A 13,656-nucleotide genomic window follows, 5' to 3' on the forward strand; every position below is an offset into this window, starting at 1 on the left:
TTAACCTCTATTCTGGCAACCAAGAAAAATAATGGTTATGTCCGAGTCCTGTTATGTTGCATTAAAATCAATAGCTGTAAATATGATTCCTACAGTTTTAAGTGACCTATCTCAATTAGATATACCTGTAACATTTTTTAAGCCTTGTAGTTTGTTTTAAAAGTAGATATTTTTTTAACAATGTTGTTTCTTCTAGTTGTTTAGGTTACGTTTTTAATGTATCAAAAAAAAAAGTAAGAAATTTAGAATGAAGAAAAATGTTATGGTTCAACCATCCACTTAAAGATAAGACTCAGTTTAGAAAATAAATTCAGTTGTCTTTCTCTTAGTGGTGGGAAGAAAGCAAAAAAGCTTTTACGTGATCTGAAAAAGGGAATAATTGCAAAGCTGACTAAATAGAGGCAGCCACAAACCTTTCCAGTCTCTCTTGTTCTTGATCTTGACATCCCTCTTTATCATTTCTCTACCCCCCATACAAATCTATGTTCCGTACTGTTGTGTGTCGGTCAATCAAAAATTTCCAGCTCATTTTTGACCTTGTCTTCATGTTGGTTATCTTCACAGTCCTTAAGTGCTACATTATGAAAGAAGTGTAGGAGTACCATCCTGTTAATAAGGAATCCAAAGTGGATCTCCCACACAGCCCTTTGATAATGTATTTTTGAGTTTGGATACTGACCTATGTTAATACTGGATGCTATTAGATGAGGTACGTTAAACACATCCGTACAGTTTTCTGTGGGTGGGTTTGGAGTGTTTTTCCCTAACATACTGTTAAGCATTGTTCATTTGTATATATCTAGCAGTGTACTAAAAGAAGGAAATGCTGTAACAATTTATTGTGCCTATTTTCTTCATCTGGGATAGAGAGAGGTGATCAAAGGCTGCTTGTTACTATGCTTTTAACATCTTTTAAACCTTCTAATTGAAGAGCTGGAGAACTAACAAATGGTGACTGTGATGCCAAATGAGGGGAAGAAAGAACAGGATGGAAATCTGCTGAAGTTGAAGCTTATTTTGAAATTCAGATTCTATGAAAACATTTTGCTAGCCTTTTAAGATTGATTCGGCTAGCTGTTTTCTATTTACATGCACCAAATTTCTTTTCAAATTTTTGAAGTAGTCTAACTATGAGGAATACAGTAGTGTCTCACACTGGCTTTTCTCAATACCTGCTGCTGCTATCTCTGCTAGTGTAGACTTGGTTTCAGAGCTTTGACTTCTCTGCTCAGCCATGACCAAAGCCTGGACCTAATCTTGAGTGACTTGATTTTGTTCAGTGGCACACTGGTATGACTGGAAAAAAAAGAATCTCCATCAGGCTCCCTCAAGTGGAACTTGTAGTTCTCTTCAGACTGATCTGAAGAGAAGCTGCTAAAATCACAATACCATGCTTGCAGCTCCACTTTAAAGTAATGAAGTCCTAGCGTGTAAGAACAAAGCTAAGAGGGAGGACTTTTTCAGTTCATAGAATATAAAAGAGAAAATAAATAATTTTTGAATAAAGTCAGGAGGTTGTTGCTTAGAATTTTACATGGTCAAAAGCAGATACAAATTAAGAGGCTTTAATAAATATGCAGTATACAAAGATAGATAAAACGTATAATAAATAATACGAATGAATTTAAGTTTTAGCTATAGAAATAAAATTAAATAGAAATAAATATAAACACAAATGGAGCCTGTATGTGGTTTCCAAATGGTGATGTTTTTGCATAAATAAAATTTTTGTAACAAAAAGAGAGAACATAAGCTGGGAACCTAAGAAGAATTTCCTAAGCTATATTTCTTCACCATATTTTCTAAGCAAATATATGCTTATTTTGTTAGCATTACAAGCTTATTCATAGAAGCCACATGATATCTCTTCAGTTTAAAGATATAATAGATTTGTTGGCTTTATTCATATCATAAAAAGAACACACAGTAAGTGAAAAATGTATATATACAATGCATATATTTATCTACCAGACTTCTCTTAGAGTATTTCTTAAAGGAAAAAAGCATTTTAAAAAAGATAGATATATTCATGAATTAAAGCAGTAAACAGTAGTCATAGTAAGTATTATTTTTCTGAAAGTTTAGCAGAATGGTGACAGTGTGGACCTTGATTAATTCTTCTTATATTCATCATTGATTTTTTTTAGAAATTCTTCCTCCAAAGAGGTGTGTGTGTATACATATATATATGTGTACCTATGTTAACCATAGGTAAGAAGTGTTGCCTTTTATTTGTTTCCTTGGAAACTACAACAGATAGAACAAAATGGAAACAAAATATAATGTAGTATTGGTGGGAAGGTTTGACCTCTATTGCCATACCACCACCATTTGCCCTGATGTCACGGGCTGATATAATAAAATAAGAGGCATTATTTTCGGAGCATTCATTGTTTATGTATCTTCACATACAACTGTGAAAACTGTTGTTTTGGCCTCAATTTTTTCTTTTTGACAGCAGTGGTCAATAGATGTTGACCAAAACCTGTCAAATTTCTTGAGAAATGATTAAACTTTTTTTTCTTCAGATGAGAGTTATTTGTCTTCTATCTTGGGAAATCCTTCCCATTAAATTGACAGTCTTTAAACAAATTTTTAGCTTTAATTGCTTGGAATTGTATGAATGCACAAACTAAAGTGCCCCTCTCTAAGATAACAGAAATAAAATTAACTAGGATATTCAGAAATGTTGTCTCCTTTGCTGATTGATTGCAGTTCTATATTTAAGGCAGTTCTATGAAGGCAATGTTGGACATTTCATAGGAGAACGGAAAAAAGCAATCTTTGCTCCATATAATGTGTAAAAGAGTGAGAATAATATGGAAAAAGATGGATGCTAAAGATACTAACTTGAAATGCTTTGATTTTTCCTTCATATTTGAAGGAATGACAAAACAGTAATTCTTCATATATGAAAAGTGTTGAGATTTATTTGTTTGTTTGTTTATTTATTATTTCCTAATTTTTTCTAGTTCCATTTTTGATCTGGAAAAGAAATATGTGATAGACATATAAAAAAAAAAAGCGTATCAGCTTATCAAATCTTATGGACTTGATATATGGGATATATGTGATCTCTGTAAAAGCTTTTTCTCCAGATCTACACCTTTAGTTTATGGAGTGAATTGAATGGGTGAGGAATCTATAGGAATTGTCATTAGTCCCTTATTAAAGCTGCAAATGTATCTCATCAACATGTGCTCACACTGCAGATTGTGGGAGGTAGTGCCACTGTAACGTTGACAAGGAAAATATAGCATGGCCTCTAAGAAAATCTACATGGTAACTGCAGATGGCGGAGACTTTTCTTCTTCCTTCTTTTTGAGAGAGTGTATATTAGACCTAGTGGGCTCTCAAACAGAACTCGAGTTGATAACAGATTTAGCCTATACTTTTCAGTCTATTGTTGAATGAAATAGTATAGTGAGAATTATACATGATTCAAATTTAAAAGCCCAATCTTGCAAATTCTTACTCAAAGTCATTTTGTGTCATCGTTCCTGAACATAAAAGCCTCTTTCCATGTCCTGTAGCAATCCATACTATTTTGGAAAATGTATCTACTGTGGTGTACGAGTGTAGAATATTTTCTCACGTCACAAAAAATTCCTCCAGTGGAAATAGGTGTATGAGGAATACGGGGTTTATTTTCTGGAGAACCAGTACAGAAAGAAAGTCTGTCACCAGAAGACTGCACTGAGGAGGGATACTTGCCACCTCCCTTGGCTATCAACCGCATATGAGAAACCCATATCAACTTCATGGAAGTTAAATTAATTCAAAGGCAAGATGAATCCTCTGCAATTTAGAATTAGTACAGCCAGACATTTCTGTTGTAATCTCTTCATGGTTTCATTTATTTCCATGAAATACATGGAGGGGTTACATACTGTCTGCATAGCATTTTCATGTTCCTTGTTAAATATGTAGGATGTATCTGCCTTAGGGACAATAGGATGTGGGATTCATCTCATTACCAGTGCCAAATGTAATCAGAAGGCAACTTGCTGCTTTAATTTTTTGAGTACTTATTCTTATAGGTATAGTTGTAGTTAAAGTTATCATGTGATCATTTAGGGAAAAAAGGGCACTAGTTGTTTTTCCTCTAGTATGTCTACCCATTGGCAATGAGTAGTTAGGATTAAAAGCTCCTTTTAGCCCAAGGCTATAATGAATATTCAGGAAAAAATGAATCTGTACTGCTGTTTGGGGAAGTAAAAAGGCAACCTCTGTAACATTAAAATCTCCTGTGCCTTTGGAATAAACAAGCAATATTTGATTAAGAACAGGAAGACAGAAAACACACTCATGTTCATCTTTTACCAAAAGAGACTATGTATGACATTAAATTACCAACAGATTCCTGTAGATACAGTGCATGAATCAATATTATGTCTTAGCTGACAGTAACTTCATAAAGTTTCATTTAGATGATTAAAAAAACAAACAAAAATAAAGGTGCAGCAGGTAAATTAAGGGTGGTAGCAATGGATGTTAAAGCCCATTGAAGTATTTTGTTGTTCTGGATTAACACAAGCAGCAAAATTGTGGTATAAATTCTATATCAATTGCACTGCATCATCATTAATAACAAAACTTAAAAACCTAAATATGTGTAATAGAAGCATTAAAAAAATGGACTAGCTTAAGCAGAATAATGTTTTAGTTGATTCAAATTGCTGATTTTGCAAATGAAAATGCCCAATTGTTTTTACAGCTAATAGCTGTACATATAGCTGATTTTACATATCAAGCCATTTAGAAAATGCTTCTTAACTTTGCAGGCTTCACAAATCACTTTTATCATGATAAAAGTTGCAGGCATTGTCATAAAGTTGAATTGGAGTTTAAAAAAAGAAGTATTTATAGTTATTTATATTGTATTAGCAGTGACGTAAGTATTTTTAGGGGAGATTTTTGTAACATAATTTATGTACCTCAGGGTCCATTTCCTTACAAGTTATATTCTCATCCTTTGAATGTTTTATAAATCCAGTCTCTGCTAAGAATGACTAAATGGACTTTGTAAATTGGCCTGAATCAGCAAAATATGTGAGTAAATTTAAGTCTATACATGACCGCTTTAAAACTAGCGCTTGGTACCAGGTTATTTACCTTGTTAATTTTGCACCTGAGTTTAAAACTGTACTGAATATGATAAAAATAAAACTTCCTAGAAAAGTTAAATTTAGAACTGCATTTCAAATTGGGATAATTTTTTAGTCAATGATTGCACTTAGAAGTAAATTCTATCTTTCTGATCACTTAAATCTTTTCCAAAAGCTGCCTTCTAGTGTGAACTCTACAAATCCCTCTCTGTCCAAAGATAAACTCCTATGGACTGGCTAAACTGTCTTCGGGTGGAAAATGGGCTAATATGAACTAAAGAGGTCTGTTAATGAGTTATTGTTGAATGCAGATTTAAAATAACTAAAATTTTAAAGTGCTAATGTGTGTTGGAGTAAGATTTTATATGACAGCGCTACAACCATCATGAAGTCAGCATAATGAGTTATGCAGTGTCAACATTATTGTGAGGTTTTCTGAGGAGAATAATTTACATAAGGAATATACAATTCACATCTTCTAGAGGGTCTCTCATTTCTGTATTCAGCCTCAAGAAAACTTAAAAGAGAAATTAAAGTCAAAGATGCAACTACTTTCATACTGCCAGTGCAGTGTTCATCCATATTTCATCGAAGCTCATGAGTAGGGAGATGACCATTTTTATTGGAATGGCTCTGCTAAGTCTCAAGATTTTACTATTCACGTCCAGCACTGTGTACTCTCTTGGATTGCAGCCTGTGTTTTATGTGTTTGCATTTAACTGCTGATGCAGAATGACAAAAACAGCAAGGGAACGTTTCCTGTGTGTTCACTAAACTGAAAAGATTCTTGATGTCCACTGAATTGTTTTAAACTAAACTTCATTTAGCCTTATCCCATTTTCATAACAATGCAGCTTTCTGAATTTTTACAATATCCAAATGGGAGAGAATTTTTCTTTTTATGACAGACCTAATTATCTGTGAGAGTGATAAAGATTTAGCAAATGTAAATAATTGCTGCAATACCAATTAACCTACCCACAGGTTATACTTGTAGTAAATCTTGTAACAGTTCTTTTTCTTGAATCAGATCATGCATCATGTTCTACATGCTTTAGTGCTGCTAATTTTAAGATATTTGTTGAAAAACATTAATAGGCAAGGGGAGGGGGGGGGAAGGGAAGTGAAAAAACAAAAGCCAGTAACACACACCCTAAGAATATTGGAGAATAACTGTGTATGTGCCAGAATCAGTGTCAGTTTCACTGAGGTGTTTTCATTGTAGAGGATAGCTGGTTACTGTCTACATGGTACATTTCCTGTAAGTGAATTAAAAGCTGGAAGTCATAAAAAGCAAACAACTGATTTTTGATTTTGTGCTCTAAAGTAGCAGATTTTGATCTTTCATTTACATCTTGGATGTCCCAAGTTAGTCTGCCTGGACAGAAAAGAGTCCAGAAATGCTGAATTGCATTCTGATAGCCTTTCAACTTTGACTCATCCTTATTTTTCTGATCAAGGCACAATCAGCCAATATTCAGAATTGCATTATTTTTCATGCTAGTGATTATTTTGATCTCACCTTAAACAAAGTAAGCCATTAAAATTGAATAGTAATATTTGAAATATATGGATAAGGACACACTCTTTCTCTCCAAAATATATTGTTCCCAACTCTGCAAGGGAGCATTTTGTGATGTTGTTGTCTTGTGCAAAAAAGCAAATTTTCTTCTTTTCATGGGCTAACCTTTCCATAATGGATGTGCAGTTACTGGATGTGTCTTAAATAAGCTAACTAGTGAGATGATGTTTGGTCTCGACGTGTAATTTCAGAAAATCACAGTACAGCCACTTATAGCAGAGTTTTCTATTGCTTTGATATACCTTTTGTTCATATTACTTTTAATTATGTTCTATATTTATCTGACCTATTTGAACAGGATCCAGAGCTGGTGCGGAACATCTGTCGCTGGGTTAGACAAGCTGTTCAGATTCCTTTCTTTGCCAAGCTGACCCCAAATGTCACTGATATTGTGAATATTGCGATGGCTGCGCAGGAAGGTAACTGACTCCACTGCACAAGCTGTGCAGATTTACTAATTTGCTGGATGTGGAGGGAACATAGGAGACTTGCAGAGATAATAACAAATAACAGAATTAAATATGAAAACAAATTATTTGACGCTTAGATGAATACTGTGATCGAATGTTTCTTAATTTTGTTCATTTTATTCTAGAATATAGCAATATATAAAGAGAATAATATTAGATTAACATTAAAACATAATTTGTTTGATCACTCATATTTCTATTATTGTTATCATATGTGTTTACCACACCACTGAACCTTCCCTTATTCTTGTTTAGTGGTAAAAATAGTGTGTCCTGAGAAATAAGAGACGCAACATTTGAGGGTATATATATTTTTTTCCTTCCTTACAGCTTAAAATACAGCAGGGTAGGAAATTAATTTAAAAGTAGATTTATTAATCCATCTCTTAGAAACACAGTCATTCTTCATCTGTTGAGTATTTCTTACAGTAAGAAGCTAAAATAAGGGCTGGTCAATGAAGAACTGCTGTTGGCAGCTTGGAGGAGGTGACCTCAGTGCTGCAGTACCTTCCAGTGTCAAACAGCCACTGTAGTAGATTCCAACTCACACAGCTGAATGGCAGAGATCTGCCTGTCTACCCCTATTTCCTTGGTGCTGTCTTGTAACCTTAACACCTCTTTCAATTGATGCAGCCTGATGAAAAGCTAACGTTAAATTTGTCAGCTCTGGACTGGTTTTAAGGACCCTTCTGCGCATCACCGTACAGTTTGTTGCTTTCTGTCTTTAGCTGTTTATTTGAAATTCTAGTTATTTTACAGTTTCACAGTTTTTCTGTTGTATTTTTTTCCTCTCTTGTTCTTATACTCATTATTTAACAAAAAGTGACTGACCTTTTCTTTCACAGGTGGCGCAGATGGTGTTACAGCCACCAACACGGTGTCAGGACTGATGGGACTGAAAGCAGACGGCACACCTTGGCCAGCAGTTGGTGCAGGACTGAGGACCACATATGGTGGCGTGTCAGGTAGATGTTGCCCTTTTTGATGCATACTGCTTCCTTGGAGGCTTTCAGAACATCGGGAGGTCCTTGTAGTGGGCTAGGATATCATGTCTGCAGTCGCACCGAGTCCTTAAAGCTCACTGCTGGTCAATGTTTCTAATAGTCATGACAGATGGAACAGATTAAGTGTGAAGGCTCTTGTGTTGCCCTTTCCTTAATGGTAAAAACGCTGCATCAGAATACTGTGATAGGGTCACTAGAGAGGGAGCAAAATCTCTTCTCTTGTGACCCTTGCTTTTCCTCAAATTTTTCATTCTGTCACAATTGTCAAGCCCCGCGTTAGACAGAGGCTAATGAAAGGGCATTGTAGGAGGAAATATCAACAATCCAAATGCAGTGTATATTTCATAGCCCGAACTCTGGCTTATCCTCCTGCCTTCCCACTGAATGCACCTCTTCAAAGTAGATTATTTCATCCTCTTCCTACTGTGGGAAAAATGATATATTGTGTTAGGCAAATATATGCATTTTCTGTAGTTTATTCCTTGAAATATATATTCAGAACTTGCGTAGACCGTATTTCCAAGTCCTGCTTCACAGTTTAATTTTAAAACCAGCAACAAAACTTTTACACTCCAGATCAGTGCTTGTGCACACTAATGAATTAATCTATTGACCCTATGCACTCTGTTGCTGTGACAACATGAACTTGGCCCTGCAAAGACAATACTGTGAACTTCTTGACTTCACTGGTATGGAGATTAGTCTCCTTGGTGATAGAGGTAGCAGTAAATAAATGTAACAGAAGTAGTAGAGTCCTCATGATTGTCAAACGCTATTTTATCAGGCCCACCTCTTGCTGCACCCCAAAAACGTAATCAGAAAAAATCAGACAGGCAAAAAAATGCTTTATTTTATGCACATGATGTTACCCTTAGAGAACCACAAGAAATGCAGCAAAAGACACCTTTTAAACAAACTCTAGTTCAGACAAGTATGTTCATTGGAAAATTGCTTTATTGCCTTAGATAACTGCATGGAATTTGGAATTTTTTAGAGAACACTAAAAGGCAAGAAAGAGATAACAATCAAAAAAAAAAGTTATGCCTGTTGCATAATGATTATTTCATAGTGACAGTCCAATAAGATGTTATAATTTTAATATTATGCAAAATGGGAGGAAAAGGGAAACAAGGAAAGAATGGCTACAGCCAATTTCAATTTCTCTAGCCTGCCATGTTGACAGGAAAAGAATAAAGGAGGTCACAGTGGGTGCTGTGCATTAAAAATTAATAAAAGAACTATTGCAGTAGTATTTTATATAAGTAAGACCATTCACATTTTCTCATTTAAGTTGCAATTTCTGAATAATCCTTCCAACCATAAGTCTGTCTAATAAAATCTATAAGATGGCTGCCTTATGAAAAGTGTGTCTCATGTCACGAATTTAAAACATGCATTTAGTGTAAATTATAGTGGTACCTGGATGCTCAGCATTTCCATGTTCTGTAATTCTGTTATAAATGAGACACAAGGAAAAGTTCTCCATTTCTTTTATTTATATAATATGTGGGTGCTTGTATGTAGGTATAGAAATGTATTTTTCTTCCTGAAGTTTTGCACATATCAAAGGAAATAGAAGATGACTTTTTGGAATGCACTATTACCTATAATGCAAATCTGCTGCATATTTAAAAAATATGAAAGGCATTGGAAGTGCTGTTTTCAAAGAGTGTACAGTTGCAGACAAATAAATAAAGGTTTCTTGCTAGTAATTGACATCGGTGGGTTCCAATCCCACAACTCATTGCGCAAAAGAAAGCCACATAGCCAATAAATTCAATAGATGCTGCACACATATCGCAGTATTTTCTGCTCAGTGATCAGGGTATAATAGTATACAAATTTTCAAAACTAGGACAGCAATTTTAAATCAGGAGAGCTGACATGCATGTGAGAAGGCAAAAAATGGGAAAGCACTGGCCTTGTCAGATCAAGGGGCATTCGACCATGGTCCTGAGCTCTGTCCCTGGCCATGGCCTGCAGCCAGATGCTTGACCTTTTGCTGCGCCATTCTCCTGTCAGTTAAATGGCAGTAACACCACCACATACGTGCCTACAGTCTCCCCAGAGAGTGCCGTGTGCTCCTCACACGAAAGTCGCTTTCCCATTTTCTTCAAGTTTGCTTGAACTTGTCGTTCTATTTTGTTCCACTGAATTGTCTGATATAGTGAATGAGCTTTTGTTCTTTTTTCAAATAATTCCTCTCAAGATATAATTCATTTTTAAGTGAAAGTCAGTGTAGAGAAAGTCAATGTGGTTACAGAAGTGATAAGTTTGGGTTATTTTCTGCATGTTCTTCCAAAGCACGGCAGTTTTATGTTTTCCAGTGTGCAAATCTAGAGCAGATACAGAGCACAGCCAAGTTGTATCTTGTTTTCTGGATTTTTTCCAATTGCACGGATTCTCTTTCTCTTCTAGCCTAGAGCTGGCCCCTATGTGGCAGGGACCTACAGCGCAGGAGCTGATGAGGTGAGGTCCTGCACCTACAGGGCTGCAGCACTGCCAGTGCTGTGTGTTATGGCTGCAAGAGATGGCCAGACATGTAGCGTTCTGGAAACCCACCACAGCTTGCAGCTGGTGGCCCTTGGGATCACCTGGTTGTGAGGAATGGTTCATAATGGACTTTTGGTGCTGGATTGAACTGGATTTTCTTTTTTTAAAAAAAAAGAAGCTTATCTTGTGTTTCCCCACTGTCTTTATGCATGACTTGTAGGAAACTCCCCAACTCCCCAAAAAAGTCAGAGACTTTTAAAGGCCATCTAGCTCAACTCCCCTGCAATTAATAGGGACGCTGACAGCTTCATCAGGTTCCTCAGAGCCCCATTCAGCCTGACCTTGAATGTCTGTAGGGACAGGGCACCCACCATCTCTCTGGGCAGCCTGTGCCAGTGCCAGTGCTTCACCACCGACACTGCAGTGGAGGTGGCAGCAGGTGGCCAATGGAATGCTCAAGGTTACCCTCAGCTCCCAGTGTGAAGACCAACATTCTACCCTCAGACACAGAGCAGTAGGCTGGCTGCTGCCCACTGGCTGAAGGGTTCTGCTGACAGCGTGAGGCAGGCTGCTGGGAGGAATGAGCAACATGGTGCCCAGTGCTGCCTGGGAGCCGGCAGCAGGGCTGTGTAGTGTTTGTGGAAGCTGGGCACTTAGAGGACAGCTGTTCTTCACCATGTCATCAATTCACAATGGCCACACATTTCTTAATATAGTGCGGCTTACCCTCTCCAGGTGAGTGTAACACTCTAGTGAGTTTGATGAAGGTTTCCATAGAAGTGCAAATAATGAAAGTCTGTTAATCCCCTTGCCTAGCAGCAGCCTGACATTTTGACTTGCAGTCTTCCCTACCTTCCGCTGTTTAAAAACGTGCTCATAGGTGGTGATGTACTGAACAAAGATTTTCCGTGTGCGCCTTCCCTTTGTCCTCTTCGCTCTTCATCAGCTGCATGTGAGGCAGCAATGCAGGAAGATTGTTGTTCCTCTTCCTAGAACAGATTGCCCCTGGAAAGGGATTGGCTTTTTAATTCTTTTTAGATGAGTAAATGACAGGTCGTTTATTGTGGTTTGTCCAACATCAATAAAAACTAAAAAAGTGATTAGCATTGTTGACAGATTCTGAATTGTCTTTGGGAGAACATTCATTTATCTGTTTTTTAAAAAAGTTCTAGAATATTATGTAAGTATTCCAAAGATGCATAGACTTAATGAGATTTGTTAAAAACCCCATTAATTTAAAGTTGTCACAATTAGTGTTTGCTTCCCAGCCAGTGCTCAGGAAGTGACCTTCCTGTTCTGATATAATTCGATCAGCTGAAAATTACTAAACTGTGAGAAGCACGGCTGTTTCCTCCATCCTACCCTGCCGTGTACTGGGTGGTTTTGACAGGGAGGTTTTCAGTATCCCAGGTGAGCGTTTGGCTACTGGACTGTAGAATTAGTCTCTCTCTATCTCTTCCCTGCAAATATTGAATTATTAATACAAAGTGAAACAGCTCTCACAGGATACGCAGTATCTGTAGCAAAGCCTGCTGACCTGTATGACTGTGTGATTTGGGAGACCGAGTTTTAAATCCCTGATGTGTGTCCCACCCGGGTCTCCTGGACACAAGGTTTATCCTCTGACTATTGAACATGGTGAAATCTCCTGTGTTTTTCTGCACTTTCTACCTCTCTTCTAGTGCCAGAAAATCTTTGCAGGGAAAAAAAATCACAGTAAATTTGACGAATTTGTATTTTCTGAAGAAAATTCTAATTGGCACCACAGAGCTTCAGCTGAGCCCAAGGGCTACTGTAGCCCCTCTCATTTTTGTGGACCTGTTACATGAGAGGACAATGCGGGTAAAGGGGCCAGGTGTTCATCCTTTTTTTATAGGTTTCCAGGAAGTACTCCTTACTGAAAAAGTGAAAATGTCCTGATAAAGCCTCCAAAACATAGCTATGGTAATAAGCCCTTGGAATGAAAGAAAAACATTGCAATTAAGATATGGCTCCCTAGACTGTATTACTGTCATATTTGCAGAATTAGAGGCATCGTTTGATTTCCATTAAGGAGCTTTTACAATTGACCCAGCAGTATTTCAGGTTTGAGAATATATAATACATTAGATTCTTGTATGCATGCAATACAGAGTATTCATTTCTTAAAAAGAAGCTAATACTGTTATTTATCTTCACAATGAATAATGATCACCAATGATCACCATCTCTGAAAGAGATTATTTCATCGGTATAGATATATATGATTTTGAAAATGTGTTTTGTAAGTTCTAGAGTAGGATGCCAGGTTTCCCAGAGAAATGCTAACATACTGTCAGCAGCTACATGCTTTTCTAACATTTATTTTCTTTAAATTTATTTTAATTTTAAAAACCTTTTTTCTGTGAGCACTCATACTGTACTTCCATATTACAGATGTGTTTTATATCACACATCACATTGCAGCACTATAGGATATTTATTCCAAGCAAAATAGAGCTTCTGTGTGAATTTCCATGTTTTTTTGTTCTTCTTTGTCGCATGTTTGTTTCTTTGTTTTTGTCTGGAAGCCAGATCCTTAGGGGATAAATTTATAAAACCATACACTGGACTTAGCAAAAAACTTAGCTTAAAAACATATCTCTCTGCTGTGCACTCACTATGTATTAATGCTTTGTTGCAAAAATGTTGCAGTATTTTACAGTAATAGTTCAAACACTTCTTGCCTATGTGCTGTTATAAATTTGTCCAATTATTATGTGCTGTAGCATTTTGACATTATTTGCATGGATATATGGTACAGCATATTAATGTGTGCATGTTTGTATGTTTTCCAAAACAAGAGAGATTCAGAAAGTTGTGTTCTGTTCTCTTAGCTGACCTCAAGAGAGGTCAGAAAGAATATAACCGGATAGCAGATTCCATAATTAAATGGGGGAAAGTATAATTGTTGAAAATCAGCAGAGGTGGTTAATTTCAGTTACCTTTGAAGTATGTTAGTGTAGCTCTCTTAAAAAAAA

The 13,656-nt window shown here is 36.5% G+C and overlaps 2 protein-coding genes across 2 annotated transcripts in view; both read left to right on the forward strand.

Moving 5' to 3' along the window:
• Positions 1-567: 567 nt before the first annotated feature.
• On the forward strand, positions 568-8,160 carry LOC104912365 (dihydropyrimidine dehydrogenase [NADP(+)]-like). Its single transcript, XM_019618490.2, has 3 exons — positions 568-709; positions 6,989-7,109; positions 8,006-8,160. The coding sequence occupies exons 1-3, from the start codon at positions 695-697 to the stop codon at positions 8,143-8,145; spliced, it is 276 nt and encodes a 91-aa protein (XP_019474035.1). The 5' UTR covers positions 568-694; the 3' UTR covers positions 8,146-8,160.
• Positions 8,161-12,493: 4,333 nt separating this feature from the next.
• LOC116217003 (dihydropyrimidine dehydrogenase [NADP(+)]-like) overlaps positions 12,494-13,656 on the forward strand; it is a 41,798-nt gene continuing 40,635 nt past the window's right edge. Inside the window, exon 1 of the mRNA XM_031554949.1 lies at positions 12,494-12,499. Coding sequence (XP_031410809.1) covers positions 12,494-12,499 — 6 coding nt within the window. The remainder of the gene's footprint in view (positions 12,500-13,656) is intronic.

This window comes from Meleagris gallopavo, chromosome 10, assembly GCF_000146605.3.
Source record: "Meleagris gallopavo isolate NT-WF06-2002-E0010 breed Aviagen turkey brand Nicholas breeding stock chromosome 10, Turkey_5.1, whole genome shotgun sequence".
NCBI classification, from domain to species: Eukaryota; Metazoa; Chordata; class Aves; order Galliformes; family Phasianidae; genus Meleagris; species Meleagris gallopavo.

Bases quoted from the DNA above. Each gene is read 5' to 3' on its own strand.
- LOC104912365 (XM_019618490.2), top strand. The intron at 7,110-8,005 runs GTAACTGACTCC...TTTCTTTCACAG, and splicing joins TGCGATGGCTGCGCAGGAAG to GTGGCGCAGATGGTGTTACA.